We start from the raw sequence: 17,900 nt of genomic DNA, 5'->3' as shown, positions 1-17,900 counted from the left end.
ATGTAGCCTCACAATGTACCGGCCCTACAGAAGCGACACCAGGTGGAGGGGAGCAACGGGGATCCGGGTTTCAAGATTTCGCCCAGGATATCCGGGAAGCAATCCGGGAGTTGAAAACGGAGGTCGCGCAGTTGAGAGTGATGGCTGATAGACCGCCGCCGCGATCATCCAGAGGGCCGCCAGGTGGCCCTCGTCGTTGTTGGCGCTGTGATCAACCAGGACATTTTGCCCGAGAGTACAAAGCGGAGCGGTTGCCCAGAAGGCTACAGCAGCCGTTAAATTAGGAACTACCGCCGCTGAGGGTCAAGCCGCGGGCAATTCACTGTTAAGCCCATGAGGGAACGGGGAACTGTTGACGGGCTGATGTCCAGTTGTGACGGCCGTCATTGGGGGAGTGGAGGTCCCCTGCCTTATACATACGGGATCCGAGGTGACGACCATGACGTACCAGCTATTCCACGACAAGTTCCAGAACCATCAGAGGTTAGAGGCACCCTGGATAGAGCTAACAGCAGCCAATAGCCTTCCAATTCCGATGGCGGGGGTGACCTGGCTATCGGTGGAGGTGTTTGGATGAGAGTTCCAGCGGGCCGGCATTGTGGTGGTCCATAACTGTGCTCAACCAGGTGTGCCCGTAATCATCGGCATGAATGTTCTGCAAGAGATACATGGGCTAATGTTCAACAAAGTCGGTGACAGTTATTTGGAGCGTTTGGCGTCTGATCAGAAGGTACAACGGACCCTATTTCATGTTCATCAGGTGTGTCAACGGCAAGGAAGCTGGAAGACTCTCGTGGGGCAAGTTGGAATGGTCCGCGCTCCAAGCAGAACGGGAATCCGGGTGCAACCCCGTCAAGAGGTCGCTGTTCCTTTGATGGTCGGGACATACCACCGGCTGAAGGGCACCCTGGTCGTAGTGGAACCCGTAAAGACTATGGAGAATCCTAGTGCGTGGGTGGTAGGAAGGACGATGTGTCGAATCGCAAGAGGCATGGTCACAGTCCGGTTGATGAATCCCACACAGAACGCCATTGTCATCTCAGCGGGCACACTACTGGCAGGCATCGAGTCCGGCCGGAAGACGTGTCCTACTCCAGAACAAGATTCAAGCAATCGGCTGTGGCAACAGTTAGAGCTGAATGGAGTGGCCCCGACGACAGAGCCCGAGGAGCAGTTGAAGCTTTTGGTGCGATGGTTTGACTGGGTGTTCGCCCAACATGAAGAGGACTACGGGTGTACTACCACTATCGAGAGCACGAAATCCACACCGGAATCAACCCACCTATCAGGGAACGGTATCGAAATATCCGACCGGCGTTGCATCGAGAGGTGAAGGACCTATTACAGAAGATGTTGGAAGGCCAAGTGATCAGGGAGAGTCAAAGTCCGTCGGCGGCTCCAATCGTTCTGGTACGTAAGAAGGATGGCACTCTCAAATTTTGCGTGGACTATCGGAACCTAAACGCATGCACTCATCGGGATGCCTATCCGCTACCACGGGTGGAGGAGTCGTTAACTGCCATGCAAGAAGAACGATTTTATAGGAAGGAGTTAAAATTAAAAAAATAACTTATACTTACCTCTCTCCTCCCAGCCAGTGGGTACTGGCAGGTGCCCGTGAAGGAAGAAGACAAGGAGAAGACGGCATTTATCACTCCCTCTGGACTATTTGAATTTAACTGAATGCCGTTTGGTTTGGACGACTATTATCCGACCAAGGGCCGAATTTCGAATCCAAACTTATCCAGGTGCTGTGTGCCCTAGATGGAATAAGAAAATCGAGGACGACGCCTTACCACCCGCAAGGCAATGCGGCCTGTGAAAGATTTAACTGCACATTACTTGGTCTGCTGAGAACCCTGGGGGAGGAGAAACAGGAACGATGGCCCGATTACATAGACGAACTGGTGTGGGCTTACAACCACACGGTGCACCGCACAACGGGTTACACCGCATATCAGCTGATGTTCGGCCGTCCCAGTCGGTTGCCATTAGCGCTCCTTTGGGAGACCACAGAATCTCACGTGGACAGGTCTCCCGCTGAATGGGTACAGGAACACCAGAGGCGTTTGAACATCGCGAAAGGCAGGGTGGAGAGAGTTGGAGTAAGAGAGAATACTCAGAACCGAGCTAAATGTCACACAATCTTTCATCCTGGAGATCGAGTATTGGTCCTGAACCGCCGAGTGACACGCAGGGGTAAGCTAGAACCCCGATGGGAAAGAAGACCATATGTGGTAATTAAGCGTATTGATCCTGAGCTCCCGGTGTATGAAGTACGGCCAGAAGGGGATCGGGGCCAGAGTAGAAACCTACACCGGAACCTGTTGCAGCCCTGCACCTTTCCCATGCCAGACGTGGTATACTCGCCAGGACCAGAAGAGCAGTGGGGTTCATTGCCGACTGCTGCAGGAGAGGACTTGTGGCTGGTGATCCCGTCAGATAACCCCTCGGCGTCCCGGGAATGAGTGCCAAGGGAAGCAGCAGAGTTGACCGGGGCCTTGGAGTCATCAACACCCGAAGAGAATCGCGGATTACGGTATCCTCATAGAAGTAGCCGTAACAGACGACCGCCTTATCTACAGGACTACAAAGTACAAGTGCAGAGGACTGCACTTCAGAACGGGGAAGTGTAAGAGTGGTCAACACCACAGAGGACTTACCTGTCCGGAGCGGAGCGGGATGGCGTCGGCTGCTGTCTTGCGCGCGCGCATGTGCCGGAAGTGAGGTAACGCGCGACCAGAAGTGGTCAGAAGGGCGCGAAGAGAAGGGAGGAGGTGAGAGGTGACGCGCGACCGGAAGTGGTGAGAAGGGTGCGGAGAGAGGAGGGGAGGTGACGCGCGACCGGAGGAGAGGAAGGAGGGCGGAAAGGAGAGAAGGAAGTGGGTGAGGTGAAGCGGCGGAGTGTGGCAGAAGGGAGAGAAGCGGCAGAAGAGAGAGAAGCGGCAGGGAGACCGGTGGAGCAGGAAACCAAGGCAGGCAGCCTTGGAGTGAGGGAAAAGCGAAAAAGAGCAGGACCAGAGAGAGACAGGCCGGACGAGTGTGAAGGAAGGGGCCGCAGTGAGTACCAAAGAACCCCCCAGCCCAGCAGCACTAGCCACCCAGCAGACAGCAGCACTAGCCGCCCAGCAGACAGCAGCACTAGTCGCCCAGCAGCACTAGCCGCCCAGTAGCACTAGCCGCCCAGCAGCCAGCAGCACTAGCCGCCCAGCAGCACTAACAGCACTAGCCGCCCAGCAGCACTAGCCGCCCAGCAGCCAGCAGCACTAGCCGCCCAGCAGCCAGCAGCACCAGCCGTCCAGAGGTCCAGCCGTCCAGAGGTCCAGCCGTCCAGAGGTCCAGCCGTCCAGAGGTCCAGCCGTCCACAGGTCCAGCCGTGCAGAGGTCCAGCCGTGCAGAGGTCCTGCCGTGCAGTGGTCCAGCCGTGCAGAGGTCCAGATGTGCAGAGGTTCAGCCGTGCAGTGGTCCAGCCGTGCAGAGGTGCTGCAGCCAGACCCTGGGACGCCACCCCAAAGCAGAGGGAGAAGACGCAGAGGAGCACAGGTACTGGACTTGTTTCTCCCTAAGCGAGGACGAGGAAGCATGACTCCCGTAGTCGCGACAGTGCACCAGAGACTTTCCCATACGGAGGAGGAGGAACAGCCATTGAGCCACGTCCTTCAACGCCCCAACCTTTTTCCCGTGGCTACCTCCTGGCTGTGTTCCGGCGTTCATTTCAGAGGACAATTGTTACCCGAAGTTAAATGTTTTAACCATGAAGAGGAGATCCGTTTCTGAATTTCCACAGTAAACAACCGTTAAACCAACCGCAGTGTCGTATCTATTGCCCACCACAGCAGCACCCACCTCCACATGGATGTCTCCAGTCTGCCAGAGTTGCTGTGTGTTAGCGGCTCTCTAGCCTGGCTCTTAGAGATGGGTGCTGAGAGGGGTCACCCCCTCTATGACGTCTATATGCCCTAATAAGACATATAAAAAGGGGTTATCTTCATGAGACAACCCCTTTAATCCTTTCTTTCTCCTAATTTTTTCAGACCCTTTTTAAGTAGTCAAATCTCAATACCCATATCCCTGCTCCACCCCTTGTCATTCCACTTTACCTCCCAACATTTTAATCTCCATTTGTGGAACATTTAGACCCTACCTCCGGTTCACCCAGCAGTGCCCATAAAACATACCAAATACGCCCATTTTGGATGCATAATGAATGTATAAGCTCCACCCCTTTGCGTTCCATTTCATGGTACAACCCTTTGTAATACGGGACTGTCAGGCGGTATTCTTACACTACATGGTCGTCTTTCTATGTGCAGCGCAGCAGAATATATTGTTGTTTGGTAAAAAGGACAAAACAAGTAAAAAAGTAAATCTTTATATATAAAATTTTTATGAAAATAAAGTTTTATGTATAAAATATTATATACAAATATAATAAATCTTCAGCAGCGTAACTATAATGGATGCAGAGGTTGTGGTCGCACCAGGGCCCTGGAGCTTGAGGGGTCCAAATGTTCTCTGCCCCATATGAGGAGACCAGTGCTATAAATGCCTCATGATAGTTTGGGGTCATGTTACTGGTTTTACATTGGGGTCCAGGAACCTCAGGTTACGTCTCTGTAAAGCTGCGCTGGAGTTCAGACGAAGGGTCCTAACACTGTAATACAGCCTAGGGGCCCATTTTCTCAGGGTCTGGCTCCTTTTCTTCATTGCTGGGTGATGTTTCCTCCAGGTCGTCCCTCAGGATTATCCAGTCCTCCTTTAGGCTCTTCCTGAATTTTATTGTTAGAACCTGAGAAGAGAAAGAAGAACAGGACACGTTATATCCATTCCTATTCCCTGAGATTCCCCGACATATAACAGTCTCTGGAGAGGGGAGGACTGAGCGGACAACAGAAGAGAGAGGGTCCGACAGCTGAGAGCGCCACAGTCCCCTCCTCCGCCAAATGTGTAAGAAATAAGGAGGGAGCAGTGTGAATATGTAGAATAGATCTGATCTCATATACTGACCTGGAAATCCCGATACAGCAGGATTTGACTTATACAGGAGCTGAATAACACCAGCCATTCCAGGATTGTTAGGGACGTTTTTGCAGACTGAAAAAAAGGGAAAGAAAATACATTTGACATTGTCTTTTCTGTTCTTCTTACCCTTCCATGTAGTGATAAATTATTACTGGGACCGGGGTCCCCGGGATTGTATATATTATATTCTATACAGCCGCTTCTTAGTTGTATCTGTGTCTGGAAAAGCAGAGTAACAACCTATATGTCCGCCATGACAGCCTAATAGTTGTCATCCAGGTTCTACATCCTCATGAAAAGCAGTGATACGTCCTCCGCTTCCATATTACTGCAGAACTCAGCAGATCACCCAAAACTTCAAGAAAACTGGCGTCACCCCCCTGTTAAGGGCGTTTTCATGGCAGTCGTATTGTTGACACCCGGCTTTCCCAGAATAAGATATATATAAGAAATGGCTGTATAGAACTATGAAGAACTTGATCCTGAATGGTAAAACACACATACCTGTATACAGTGATCGCTGGTACAGAGGGCATACATAGCCATTTTACATGCCAACTCTGCAAGGAGGATGTATATAGGAAAATAACCGCACACCTGTAAGATGGACTTTATATGTGTCACATGTAAGTGGATAATCTAAGCTGTAAGGAGCGCGGCAGACGATGATGTAATGACATAGAGGAGGGGTCCTGCCACTAAACAGCCACTGAGGCATGAGCCCCAAAGCCCCTCATTATACCTCAGTGATGTTTATAGTCCCTTCTGTGATGCATAAGCTGAAATATAATAACTATTTCTTCCACATAATGGCGACTCCATTAGAAGTTAGCAGGAGAGGTAGGGGTTAATATTATGGGTCACTTTATGGAGACAGAACTTCCCCAATGCCCACTTGTAATGTGCCCAGAAAAAGAATATTCAATATGTCCCTTTATTTGCTTCAGCTGTGGGTGCTGGTGGTCATGTCCCCAGGAGAAGCCCAGGGTTGGCAGCGCTGGTGACGTCATCTCTACTCATCACCCACATTGCTGTTATCTGTAGTGATGATGACGGGGCACAGGAATAAGGAGATCTATCATTACAATAAAGATGCTGCTCGCTATAAATGATAACGTGGTGACTTGGAAAGGATACTGCTCAGGAAGGCCAGAAACATCAGTACGGACAGGGCAGCTTTCGTACAGCGTACACAGCGGACGTTCCTGGATGCCGTGTACAGAGGTCCTGCCAGGCAGATACTGTAGAGTCCGGTACATAACATTGCTGCAAAGCCAATATAATTTCTCACACAGGATTCCTAGAAGGAAACACAAAATATATTACACGTCCCATCATGGATTACATGTCATCATACAGCGCACATGTCCCCCATATTATTAGATTATCCTGGACACCTTCCATTGTCAGGTTATACACAGTCCCTGCAGTGCTCCTTGGTCAGGGGTCATAGATGAGCAGCTGAGGGCCCGGCACCCTGAGGGGCCCTTACTCCATAGTGTAGGATCCTGGTTAAAACTATATACACCAACCTGTAAATATATGGCTATCAAATTCCCCACACAGGCCGTCCATCCGAGCGCCAGCAGCAGTTTCCGGAAGATGGCGCCACAGATTTGTCTCTCAGCCGCTCTGATCTCTATTAGTCTGTACATTACGTACATGATGGCGACTTCTGAAATACAGAACAAGACATCAGCCCATAGATGTTACATGTACTACACACAATAATGATATGTTATATAAATGTGAAGATAATAACATGTTCACGGGTCGTATCACCCAATAACTAGGCAGATTCACCATTCAGGAGTCTGGGAAAGTTGGGTAACAACCTCTGTTGGAGCTGTCATAGCGGCCATGTTTGTTGTTACTCATCTTTCCCAGAGACGGATATAGGTCTTATATTGAGCTCTATCCCAGATATAAATATAAGGCACTTACTTAGTAGGTTAGAGACGGTGGTCACTATCATCAGCACTATGGACTCTGGGATCTTCGCTCCAGTGTCGCTGAGAAGAGATAAAATCCATATGTAACATTAGTAGAGCTCCGTGCAGGTGACTAGAGCTCTCAGTAACACAAGTGACTTCACTGCCGGAGTTCTAGCAATTCCTCCATGTTACTAAGTGACCAAGAAATGAATCTTAATTTGGCCACTGCTGGAATAAGTGCTGGATACATTATAGGTAAGCTCTGGTTATTCCATCATGATTCCCTAATATCAGGTTATTATCAGAATTGACCCTTTATGAGCTGGAATCACTTTCTACATCACTGTCCCCAGGCCGATATCCCAGTCAGTGCTGTCAAATCATAAAAAGTGACGACTCAAGTCATGGAGAAGCTGGTACTGGACGGCAGCAGTGGTTATGTAGCCGGGGTCTCACTTTACCTCCCATATGGCACAGCTCCTCTCTGATTTGGCTGCCAACCAAATGTAAACAGAACGACCACCCTCTTTACACTGGGCAGATATCACCTACTATTATCCGGCTACAGAGACATGATCGGGATACACTTCTTTCACCAATCATGCCCCAGTAATGCCCACAGAACAACGCACCCCCTTACATCACATACACTGCAGCACATTCCTCCTCCTTGTCACATACACACATACAGTAAGTATACAGTATATACCTCCTTACACCTGAGTTGTTACTTAAAGAGTTTTTTCCACTAAAGTAAGAGATCCCATATTGCTGGGATATGTAATCACTTACTGACTCATGGGGGGGGGGTGGGGGGGCAACTGCTAGAACCCCTAACAATCCTTAGAATAAAGGGCCACATTACTAGATAAGCTTTTCCCTGCACAGCCGCGCTCCTCACCACCCGCTGTGCAGGGAACGCTAACACAGCCCCATTGTAATTCCCTGCACAGCGGGTGGCCGGGAGTGTCACTGTACAGGGGCAAGACCAAAGGGACCTTGGTTCCCTTCATTCTCTGGATTGACAGGGGTCCCAGAAGTCAGACCCCCATCAATCAGAATGTGATGGCATATCCTAGTTATATACTATAACCTTCTATGATGGGAATATCCCTTTAACATGAAATAAAATTTTTTATCCTAAGTTCCTTACATTAAACCCATTCCCATGAATTCTGTACAGTTATATACAAAAGGGTCTAAAATAAAGTTTTTCTAATCTAGAACCTCATGACCCAGAATTCTTGTTACTATTAACATTCCGTCTTTATTAAGTGTCTCTACATTGTCTATAAAGAGTCTCTTACCTGATGCTTATCAATGGTGTCTCATAATGACCTTCAGCCATAGTCATGGTGTAAGTGGTAATAATACCGATGAAGGTCCACGCTGCCCAGAGACATGGCAGAATAGCCAAGCCTGGGCTCAACATATTGGTGATATATATGTCGTTCAGAAAAGCAGTATATAAATATATTTAGCTAACAAAAGCAGTAGCCTTCTCCTCCTTCTATCCGAAATCATAGAAAGTGATCAGTTTTCAATTTACCTGTCCTTTGATAGGCACCCAGCTGATGATGTCACAACCCAGCTGATGATGTCACAATGACACAACAACCAAGCTGATGATGTCACAATGGGGCCTTGACATTGACCAGAGCTGGAAAAACTGTTAGATCAGAAATAAAGTTATCTTGTAGAAGTCAATTATAAATATCAGATAAATTGTTATTGATGTATTACGGCCAATCACGTTTCCCCATTTTGGTATTTCAGGAGCCGCTGTAGATTACAGTTACAGTTGCAACATTGCTTCATCATCACATCATAGGCGTTATATTATAATATAATGTATTCATTTTACCACTTACTATTATTCAGGAGGGAGATAACTCTATAGAACAATGCAAATTTATATATCAATGGGGCAGGATTTCTGCAAATTTGAATAAAAAGTGGCGTTTTGGGGGTTTTTCCGGGCGGAACACTTTTATATTTGGAAATATTCTGTGTAGATTCGGCATGGCGGTGTGCAGAGGCGTAGCTAGGTTCTCCAGCACCCGGGGCAAAGATTCCGTTTGGCGCCCCCCCCTAACCTCTTTCCCGACATCTCCTTCCCCCTCGCCGTGTTTGTTTTCTCTACCAATCGACGTGTCATTTCTTTTCCACATTTCTTTTTATGTAACTCGAGCATAAAAACATTTGCACATTTTACAAGCAATATAGTTCTATACACAACACCAGAATAGTGCTCAGTACATAAATACAGCCCCAGAACCAAGCTCAGTACATAAATACAGCCCCAGAACCAAGCTCAGTACATAATTACAGCCCCAGAACCAAGCTCAGTACATAAATACAGCCCCAGAACCATGCTCAGTACATAAATACAGCCCCACAACCAAGCTCAGTACATAAGTACAGCCCCAGAACCAAGCTCAGTACATAAATACAGCCCCAGAACCAAGCTTAGTACATAAGTACAGCCCCAGAACCAAGCTCAGTACATAAATACAGCCCCAGAACCAAGCTCAGTACATAAATACAGCCCCAGAACCAAGCTCAGTACATAAGTACAGCCCCAGAACAAAGCCCAGTACATAAATACAGCCCCAGAACAAAGCTCAGTACATAAATACAGCCCCAGAACCAAGCTCAGTACATAAATTCAGCACCAGAACCAAGCTCAGTACATGAATACAGCACCAGCACAAACACAGCTCAATTTAGTGCAACCCCTGACGTATAGGTTCACACTAAATTGTTTCCAGCTCCCAGCATGGCCCGAACAATGGTGAGGTAGCTGGGAGTTGCTGTTTCACAAAAATAAATCATATCATAATCATACCACCCATCATCTCGCTGCAGATCATCCAGTGACTACAGTGCTGATTAGAGGCAGAATAAACATTTACATTAAGTGACTCACCGGTGACGTCTCAGATTCTAGTTCTTTTTCTCCATCCGGTCCAGACCTCTATGATGACTTCTCCCGGTCACAGCCCATTTCTGCAGTTTGTCTTCGTCTTCTCACTTTTCCAACATTTCTACACCTATAAACAAAGATAAAGTTCTCATTATACCACACACTATGTCCCTAAATATAATAGCGCCATACACTGCACCTCTAATTATAATAGCACCATACACCATGTCCCACACACACACAGTGCCCCCTGTAGATAGTGCCTGCCATAGAGCCCCCTGTAGATAGTGCCCCCATATAGCCCACCCTTATATAGTGTCCCACATATAGCTCCCCCTATAGTGCTCTAAAGATAGCCCACCCCTGTATATAGCCCCCCTGTAGATATAGCCGACCCCTGTATATAGTGCTCCATGTATAGCCCAACCCTGTATATAGCCCCCTGCAGATATAGCCCACCCCTGTATATAGTGCTCCACAGATAGCCCACCCCTGTATATAGCTCCCCTGTAGATATAGTCCAACCCTGTATATAGTGCTCCACATATAGCCCATCCCAGTATATAGCCCCCCTGTAGATAGAGCCCCACCATAGAAAAAGCCCCCCTGGTAGATAAAGCCCCCCCCCATAGGTAAAGCCCCCCCAAGGTAGATAATGCCACACACTTTTTTATTACAATAAAATAACAAACTATTCAAACTCCCCTTAATCCCGTTCCGACGCCGTCCGGCAGCAAAGGAGACCTGCTCTTTTCTGCGCTGGTCTCCTGGGGTTGAACGCTTCCCTGTCATTCAGCGCCTTTCAATGACGCAAGCGGCACAAAGTATCGCGCCGCTTCACTCGTAGAAAGGAGCTGAATGGCCGGCAGTGGCGGATTAAGTAGACCATAGGCCCTGGGCTGTTTCACAAACTTGGGCCCCCCTTCCCCACTGCCGCTCTGCACTGTCTATAGTGAACAACACCTCTTTGTGTGAGCATTGACAATTGGGTGTTATGATTCCCCTTGTCAAAGGGTTGTGTCCCTACATACTGACAGTATCCAACCATCGCTGACAGTATCACTCTGTGTAGGGACACATCCCCCTCACAATGGGAATGATAACACGAATTTGTCTATTAGCTCTGGGTACACAGAGATATGTAGAATACAAGGATTACCTGCAACAGACATGTCAGGAGAGGAGATCCCCTATAGATCCAGTGACGTCTTCTCTGATGGGAGCCGTTTTCTTTTCTTCTCCATCTGACGCAGACCTTTATGGCGACTTCTCCTGATGAGACATCTTTGCCCATCGCTTCTGCAGCCATTTCCAGCCCTTATAGAAACACACAAATTTAGACACCAAGGCCCAGGACCATGCATTAAAGGGGTTGTCCGGGCACAGACCGTTTTTTATACTGATGACCTATCGATGTGCCCGGACAACCCCTTTTACTCAGGCTAATAAATTTGTAACCTAGACTAGATTATACAATACCTACAGACCCCAGACATTCTAAACTATTGCAGTCCCGAAACCAGGCCCCCCTAAACAAATACAGACCCCGGAATAATCACGCTGAATAAATACAGACCTCAGACCGGACCCCTAAATACAGACACCAGACCTGACCCCCTACACTAATAATGACCCCAGACCTGACTCCCTTAATACAGACCTCAGACCAGACCCCCTAAACTAATACAGACCCCTAAATAAAAACCCCAAAACTAATACAGACCCCTAAATACAGACCCTAAAAACTAATACAGACCCCAGACCACACCCCCAAATACAGATCCCTTAAATACAGACACCAGACCTCAAACTAATACAGACCCCCTAAATACAGACTCCAGACCAGACCCCCTATTCTAATAGAGACCCCAGACCAGACCCCTAAATACAGACCCCTAACCTAATACAGACCCTAGATCAGGCCCCCTAAATAGACCCTGTAAACTAATACAGACGAGAGATAAGACCCCCTAAATGCAGACCCCTAAATGCAGACCCCTAAACTAATACAGACCCTAGAACAGGCCCCCCTAAATAGACCCTATAAGCTAATACAGACCCCAGACCTCAAACTAAAACAGACCCCCTAAAAACCGACCCCAGACCACTTAAACTAACACAGACCCCTAAATATACAGACCCTAAACCTCTTAAACTGATACAGACCCTAGACCAGACCCCCAAAATACAGACCCCTTAATCTAATAGACACCAAACCTTCTAAATACAGTCCCCAAATGAGGCCCCCTAAATACAGACCCCACACCAGACCCCTAAATACAGTCCCCCTAAATACAGACCCATTAAACAAATCGATCCCCTTATACTTACAGTCAGTCTTCTCTGTGGAGTCGCTGCTGATTCTGCTTCTGCTTCTGCTGCTGCTCGAGCTCCTGCGGTCATGTGACCAGCAGGTCTCTAAGCAATAGTAAAAACTTCAGAAATAAGGTCATGTGACCTTATGTCTAAAGGTCCTTTTGCAGGACATACACATTGCAGTTTCGTCGCGGTTTTTGTACCATGATAATCCGCCATTGATGGCCGGGCACGGAACGTACTCGGCCATTCATTGTGTAATGACAGGGATAGGGAAACAGACAATTGAGCCCTAATCTACCCGCCACTCAGTCCCTGCCTACTTGCAACGACCCGCCCTAGGCGACGGGGTACAACTGGGCGACGGTCCCTACACTCAGTAAGTGCACGACAGACAACCAGACAAGGAAACACAGAACAAAGGGAAACGGGGCAGTTGCCCACGGCAACACTGTGAGCAACAAGAGAAGTAAACGAGCCGAGTCAAACCAGGAGAGTACGAGGTGCCAAACGCAGAGCAGGAGAGTAGTGAACAAGCCGAGTCAAACCAGGAGTGTACGAGGTACCAAACGCAGAGCAGAAGAGTAGTCAGTAAGCCAGGGTCATATGAAGCAGGGTCAAATAGTACAGAAGCTGCAGCAGGGCCAGGAAACCAACAGAGAAGATTCACAAGCAAGGAGGAACAGGAAAGGCAGGTATAAATAGACAGACGGCGGGAGCTAGCTCCGTCTGGCCAGACTGTGATAGGCTCTCCCACTCATAAGCCTGCCATCCTGAGTGGTGGAAGATGGAGTCAGTCTCACAGACATAGAAGCAGGTGCAGACTGATTACCTATGGGCGTGGATACAGAAGCTGTGCCTGGCAGATCCTTAACAGTACCCCCCGTTTTATGAGGGGCCACCGGACCACTTCTAGATGGACCTGGTTTATTGGGGAAACGAAGGTGGAACCTCCTGACCAATACCCCAGCGTGAACATCCCGGGCGGGTACCCAAGTCCTCTCCTCAGGCCCGTATCCTCTCCAATGGACCAGGTACTGGAGGGAGCCTTGGACCATCTTGCTGTCCACAATCTTGGCCACCTCGAATTCTACCCCCTCAGGGGTGAGAACGGGGACAGGAGGTTTCCTCGAGGGAGCCAAGGACGGAGAGCAGCGTTTAAGGAGGGAGGCATGAAACACGTCGTGTACTCGAAAAGATGGGGGCAACTCCAGTCGGAAGGAGACAGGATTGAGGACTTCAATGACCTTGTACGGCCCTATAAACTGGGGAGCAAACTTCTTGGACGGGACTTTAAGGCGCAAGTTCTTAGACGATATCCACACCAGATCCCCGACCATAAACAAGGGGTTAGCAGAACGTCTTCTATCTGCCTGAGTTTTTTGTATGCTCTGGGATGCCTCTAGGTTCTTCTGAACCTGGGCCCAGACTGTGCACAGTTCCCGATGAACGACCTCTACCTCGGGATTGTTGGAACTACCAGGTGAAACGGAGGAGAACTGTGGATTAAACCCAAAATTACAGAAAAAGGGGGAGACCCCTGACGAGTTACTGACCTGGTTATTAAGGGAAAATTCGGCGAGGGGAATGAATGAGACCCAATCATATTGACAGTCAGAGATAAAACACCTTAAATATTGTTCTAGAGACTGATTAGTCCTCTCGGTTTGGCCATTAGTTTCAGGATGGAAGGCAGAGGAGAAGGACAGATCAATCTCCAACTTTTTACAGAAGGCTCTCCAAAACAAAGAAACAAATTGTACCCCTCTGTCAGAAACAATATTGACAGGGACCCCATGGAGACGCAGGATGTGTTTGACAAACAAGGTAGCTAACGTCTTAGCATTGGGTAGTCTTTTGAGGGGCACAAAGTGGCACATCTTACTGAAGCGGTCTACTACAACCCACACCACCGACTTGCCTTGAGATGGAGGCAAATCGGTGAAAAAATCCATGGAGATATGGGTCCAAGGTCTCTGGGGAATGGGCAAAGAACGTAGTAAGCCCACTGGTCGGGACCTGGGCGTCTTGGACCTAGCACAAACCTCACAAGCGGCGACGTAGGCCTTAACGTCTTTAGGCAACCCAGGCCACCAATAGTTTCTGGCAATGAGGTGCTTGGTACCCAGGATGCCTGGATGACCAGATAGTGCGGAGTCATGATTTTCCCTAAGTACCCTTAGCCGGAATTGCAGGGGAACAAACAGCTTGTTCCGAGGAAGGTTCCCGGGAGCTGAACCTTGATCGGCAGCAATTTCAGAGACTAAATCAGAATCAATAGAGGAAATTATTATACCTGGAGGCAAAATACAAGCAGGATCTTCCTCCGAAGGAGGGCTGGCCATGAAGCTACACGACAGTGCATCAGCCTTAATATTTTTAGACCCAGCCCTATAGGTAACCAAAAAATTGAATCTGGTAAAAAATAACGCCCGTCGAGCTTGTCTCGGGTTTAGCCTCCGGGCCGATTCTAGGAAAACCAGATTCTTGTGGTCGGTAAGGACCGTTACCTGGTGCCTAACCCCCTCCAGCAAGTGGAGCCACTCTTCAAATGCCCATTTAATGGCTAAGAGTTCGCAGTTGCCAATATCATAGTTACTCTCAGTGGGCGAAAACTTCCTGGAGAAGTAGGCACAGGGACGGAGATGGGTGAGGGACCTGGTACCCTGGGATAAGACAGCCCCCACTCCCACCTCGGACGCGTCAACCTCCACAATAAATGGCTCCATTTGGTTGGGCTGAACCAACACCGGGGCCGAAATAAAGCACTTCTTAAGGGCCTCAAAAGCCTGGACAGCCTCAGGAGGCCAGTGGAGGAGATCAGCACCCTTGCGAGTGAGGTCCGTAAGAGGCTTAGCGATGACCGAGAAGTTAGCAATAAATCTCCTGTAATAAATAGCGAACCCCAAGAAGCACTGTAACGCCTTCAGGGAGGCAGGTTGGACCCATTCCGCCACAGCCTGGACCTTGGCGGGGTCCATGCGGAATTCATGAGGAGTGAGGATTTGACCCAAAAATAGTATCTCCTGCACCCCAACCACACATTTTTCGGTCTTCGCAAACAGTTTGTTTTCCCGAAGGACCTGGAGCACCTTCCTGACATGCTCAATGTGGGAGGACCAGTCCTTGGAAAACACAAGTATGTCATCAAGGTACACTACAAGAATTACCCCCAGGTAATCTCTTAAAATCTCATTTATGAAATTCTGGAAGACCGCGGGAGCATTACACAACCCAAAGGGCATGACGAGGTATTCGAAATGACCTTCGGGCGTGTTAAACGCAGTCTTCCACTCATCCCCCTCTTTGATGCGGATAAGGTTATACGCCCCCCGTAGATCAAACTTAGAGAACCATTGGGCCCCCTGAACCTGATTAAAGAGATCAGGAATCAAAGGAAGGGGATACTGGTTCCTTACAGTGACCTTATTCAAGTTACGGTAGTCAATGCATGGCCTAAGACCACCATCCTTCTTCCCTACGAAGAAGAAGCCAGCACCTACCGGAGAAGTAGAGGGGCGAATGTAACCCTTGGCCAGGCATTCCTGGATATACTCTCTCATGGCTTCACGTTCGGGACAAGAGAGATTAAATATGCTACCCTTAGGGAGCTTAGTTCCTGGTACCAAATCGATAGCGCAATCGTATTCTCTATGAGGAGGTAACACTTCGGAGGCCTCCTTAGAGAAAACATCAGCGAAGTCCTGAACAAACTCAGGTAGCGTGTTCACCTCCTCAGGGGGAGAAATAGAATTAACAGAAAACATGACGTCAAGCGTTCATTACCACATTTGGTAAGATCCCCAGTATTCCAGTCAAACGTGGGATTATGCAACTGCAACCAGGGAAGGCCTAAAACCAAATCGGACGATAATCCCTGCATCAACAGTACAGAGCACTGCTCCAAATGCATGGAGCCAACAAGGAGTTCAAAAACAGGGGTATGCTGTGTAAAATAACCATTAGCAAGAGGAATGGAGTCGATACCCACTACCGGGACAGGTTTAGGCAAATCAATCAAAGGCATAGCTAGAGACATAGCAAATTCCACAGACATGATATTAGCAGACGACCCTGAATCCACGAAGGCACTGCCGGTAGCAGACCTACCACCAAAAGAGACCTGAAAGGGAAGCAAGATTTTATTACATTTCATATTTACGGGAAATACCTGTGCGCCCAAGTGACCTCCCCGATGATCACTTAGGCGCGGAAGTTTTCAGGCTGCTTATTCTTACGCCTAGGACAGGTGTTCACTTGATGCTTGTCATCCCCACAATAGAAGCAGAGACCATTCTTCCTGCGGAACTCTCTACGTTGTTGGGGGGACACGGAGGCCCCCGAGTTGCATGGGTACCTCTGAGTCTTCCGTGGAAGAACGAAGCAACGGAACCTCGGGAGGCATCATGGGGGAGTCAGAGGAGAAAACACATAAACATTCACGTTGTCGTTCCCTGAGACGTCGGTCAAGTCATACCGCTAAAGCCATAACCTGGTCTAGGGAGTCAGAAGAGGGATAGCTAACTAGCAGGTCTTTCAGGGCATTCGACAGACCCAACCTAAACTGGCACCTTAAGGCAGGGTCATTCCACCGAGAAACTACGCACCACTTCCTAAAGTCAGAGCAATACTCCTCCACAGGTCTCTTACCCTGACGTAAGGTCACCAGCTGACTCTCGGCAAAAGCAGTCCTGTCAGTCTCGTCATAAATGAGTCCGAGAGCAGAAAAGAAAAGATCAACGGAGGAAAGTTCAGGGGCGTCAGGAGCCAAGGAGAAGGCCCATTCTTGGGGCCCTTCCTGGAGCCAGGACATAATTATACCCACCCGCTGGCTCTCAGAACCTGAGGAGTGGGGCTTTAAACGAAAATAGAGCCTACAACTCTCCCGAAAGGAGAGAAAAGTCTTCCGGTCCCCTGAGAACCGGTCAGGCAACTTGAGGTGGGGTTCAAGAGGTGAGGTGAGGGGCACTACCATGGTAGCATCAGGCTGGTTGACCCTCTGAGCCAGGGCCTGGACCTGTAGGGAGAGACCCTGCATTTGCTGAACCAGGGTCTCAAGGGGGTCCATAGTGGTGTGAGGGACCAGGGTAGAGTAGGTATATGGCTTGTGAATATGTAATGACAGGGATAGGGAAACAGACAAGTGAGCCCTAATCTACCCGCCACTCAGTCCCTGCCTACTTGCAACGACCCGCCCTAGGCAACGGGGTACAACTGGGCGACGGTCCCTACACTCAGTAAGTGCACGACAGACAACCAGACAAGGAAACACAGAACAAAGGGAAACGGGGCAGTTGCCCACGGCAACACTGTGAGCAACAAGAGAAGTAAACGAGCCGAGTCAAACCAGGAGAGTACGAGGTGCCAAACGCAGAGCAGGAGAGTAGTGAACAAGCCGAGTCAAACCAGGAGTGTACGAGGTACCAAACGCAGAGCAGAAGAGTAGTCAGTAAGCCAGGGTCATATGAAGCAGGGTCAAATAGTACAGAAGCTGCAGCAGGGCCAGGAAACCAACAGAGAAGATTCACAAGCAAGGAGGAACAGGAAAGGCAGGTATAAATAGACAGAGGGCGGGAGCTAGCTCCGTCTGGCCAGACTGTGATAGGCTCTCCCACTCCTAAGCCTGCCATCCTGAGTGGTGGAAGATGGAGTCAGTCTCACAGACATAGAAGCAGGTGCAGACTGATTACCTATGGGCGTGG

The 17,900-nt window shown here is 48.9% G+C and overlaps 1 protein-coding gene across 1 annotated transcript; it reads right to left on the bottom strand.

The window, feature by feature from the left end:
- Positions 1-4,445: 4,445 nt before the first annotated feature.
- Positions 4,446-7,133, bottom strand: LOC142741595 (uncharacterized). The gene is made up of 6 exons (XM_075850959.1): positions 6,967-7,133; positions 6,555-6,697; positions 6,160-6,322; positions 5,527-5,582; positions 5,008-5,094; positions 4,446-4,789 (listed from the first exon to the last, which is right to left on the bottom strand). Exons 1-6 carry the CDS (start codon positions 6,995-6,997, stop codon positions 4,667-4,669), a joined length of 603 nt encoding a protein of 200 aa, XP_075707074.1. The 5' UTR covers positions 6,998-7,133; the 3' UTR covers positions 4,446-4,666.
- Between the last annotated feature and the right edge of the window lie 10,767 nt (positions 7,134-17,900).

The sequence above is a fragment of the Rhinoderma darwinii genome, chromosome 2, assembly GCF_050947455.1.
Source record: "Rhinoderma darwinii isolate aRhiDar2 chromosome 2, aRhiDar2.hap1, whole genome shotgun sequence".
NCBI lineage: Eukaryota > Metazoa > Chordata > Amphibia > Anura > Rhinodermatidae > Rhinoderma > Rhinoderma darwinii.
This window is presented reverse-complemented; position numbering and strand designations above follow the sequence as displayed.

What these genes read in the sequence shown, in the direction of transcription:
- LOC142741595 (XM_075850959.1), bottom strand. Translation starts at nt 6,997, where the DNA reads ATGATAGTGACCACCGTCTCTAACCTACTAA. An exon ending in CACCGTCTCTAACCTACTAA is followed by an intron (nt 6,698 to 6,966) that starts GTAAGTGCCTTA and finishes TCTGTATTTCAG; the next exon opens with AAGTCGCCATCATGTACGTA. An exon ending in TGATAGCCATATATTTACAG is followed by an intron (nt 6,323 to 6,554) that starts GTTGGTGTATAT and finishes GTTTCCTTCTAG; the next exon opens with GAATCCTGTGTGAGAAATTA.